We start from the raw sequence: 1,926 nt of genomic DNA on the forward strand, positions 1-1,926 counted from the left end.
CAGTTCAAGGTTCGCTTTTCTTTTCTGTTTTTAAACACATTTACAACTCTTACAAGTGCCGGGCTCCTATCTGCCCCCGCGATTGCAGATCCCCCCCGAGCCTGGGGCCAGCTCTCGTGGCGAGCTTTAGGCGAGAGCATCTCCGAGGCAGCGTCCGCGTCTGTCCCGGCCCGGCGGCGGGCGGCAGAGTCCTGGTTCGGGTGGCCTTTTGCTCCTGCAGCTTTTATGTACATGCACACACGGAGGAATCCCAGTTCCAGCTGCCGGCCGGGTTTGGGGGACACACGCGCACACGCACACGCCTGTGGGGGTGTGGGTGGGTGGGTGTTACATGGCAGTCGCGTGTGCTGAAGAATAGGGGTCTATCCCAGTCTTGGTCATGCCTGGGAATAATATGTAGGCAACTGGAGGTTGCAAACTGGAAGCCGACCAAGCGGTACAGTTACATGGCACGACATAGCCCGGGTTAGTTGGCGAGGGGTGAGTGTGGGTGTGTTGGCTGGGGCAGCTCAAGCTGCCGAACGCCCCGTTCTGGTATCCCAAGGTGGAGGCGTAGGGCAGGGTGCTGGTGGCTAAGGTGTGAGGAACCTCAGTCATCTTCTGAATGGCGCTGGAGCTGAACTGGCTGGGGTCAAGTAAGGAGTAAGGTGCTGAGGTGGGAGGCAGGAAAGCCCTGGCCTTCTCCGGGGAGCTCAGCAGCGAGTCAGTGGCCCCCACGGGAAGCCCGGCGGCCTTTAAGGGATCTGTTTCCCCGAGGTAAGGCAAAGGGAAGACATACCTGTCCTTTTTCAGCAGGTTCTTGGGCTTGCGCCGGGGTCGGTACTTGTAGTCGGGATGCTCCTTCATGTGCTGCGCCCGCAGCCGCTTGGCCTCGTCGATATACGGGCGCTTCTCCGCCTCGGAGAGCAACTTCCACTCCGCTCCCAGCCGCTTGCTAATCTCCGAGTTGTGCATTTTGGGGTTCTCCTGGGCCATCTTGCGCCGTTGGCCGCGGGACCACACCATGAAGGCGTTCATGGGGCGCTTGATGTGGTCGCTGGGCTTGGACATGCTTCGGCCGGGCGAGCGCACGGGCGGCTCTGCGGGGCGCGGCGGCTCGGGGCGCCGGACGGCGGCGGCAGGACGAGGAGGAGGAGGAGGAGGAGGAAGGGCGGCAGAAGGCCGGAGGAGCCGGAGGAGCGGCAGGAGCGGGCTCAGCTGATCATCACAGGTCCTCCGCCAAGGCCGTCCCCGGCGGGAGCCGAGGCGGGGCGGGGCGCGCAGCAGCGCGGAGCGGCGCGGAGCGGAGCCCGCGGGGCCCGGCGGGCACTAGGCGGGCGGGGAGCCGCCGGGCGCTGCACCGGGCCGGCGGTGGGGACGCGGGGCGCTGCGGGGCAGTTCAAAGGCGCGGGGCTGCGGCGGGCAGGCTGACATAGCGGCAGGGCGGTCACAGCGCGGCCGGGCGCCCAATCAGCGCGGAGGGGGCCCGCTTAAAAAGAGAGGGAGAGAGGAAGGGCGAGAGGAAGAGGAGGGGAGGGGACAGCGGAGGGAGGAGGAGGAAGAAAGGAAGGAAGGAGGGGACAGGAGGATCCCCCCCACCTTCCAACGCGCGGATTAAAAGGATGGCTTTTGTGAGTTGCTGCGCTAATAGCAGCTGTGGGGGAAGGAGAAGGGGGTCGTCCTCATCTTCCTCATCCTCCTCCATCCCTGGAGTGCGCGGAGCGGGGCCGGTCCCGGAGCCCTCGAGGCTCCGCCGCCGTCGGGGCTGCGAGCGCTGTGCTCCGCCGTGCGCCCAGCGCTGTCCACTTCCCCCGCTGCCCCCGCCTTCCCCGCGCTCCCGGCCGCTCTCCCGCTTCCCCAGCCCCCGCCTTCCCCGCTCCGCAGCCCCGCTTAACCCCGGGAGCCGGCCCGCGTCCCGGCTTGCTTTGAATAATTGCCTGCCTCCCG

At 66.5% G+C, this 1,926-nt stretch overlaps 1 protein-coding gene across 2 annotated transcripts; it reads right to left on the reverse strand.

Moving 5' to 3' along the window:
• Window positions 1–209: 209 nt before the first annotated feature.
• On the reverse strand, window positions 210–1,258 carry SOX14 (SRY-box transcription factor 14). 2 transcript variants are annotated; one of them, XM_079315393.1, is made up of 2 exons: window positions 779–1,258; window positions 210–625 (listed from the first exon to the last, which is right to left on the reverse strand). In XM_079315393.1, the coding sequence occupies exons 1-2, from the start codon at window positions 1,048–1,050 to the stop codon at window positions 328–330; spliced, it is 570 nt and encodes a 189-aa protein (XP_079171519.1). In that variant the 5' UTR covers window positions 1,051–1,258; the 3' UTR covers window positions 210–327. The 2 variants fall into 2 exon arrangements, with proteins under 2 accessions (XP_079171519.1, XP_079171518.1); XM_079315392.1 differs by having other exon boundaries at window positions 210–1,258.
• Window positions 1,259–1,926: the final 668 nt, after the last annotated feature.

This window comes from Erithacus rubecula (genome assembly GCF_903797595.1).
Source record: "Erithacus rubecula genome assembly, chromosome: 11".
Classification (NCBI taxonomy): Eukaryota; Metazoa; Chordata; class Aves; order Passeriformes; family Muscicapidae; genus Erithacus; species Erithacus rubecula.

Bases quoted from the DNA above. Each gene is read 5' to 3' on its own strand.
- SOX14 (XM_079315392.1), bottom strand. From the start codon at position 1,050: ATGTCCAAGCCCAGCGACCACATCAAGCGCCCCATGAACGCCTTCATG.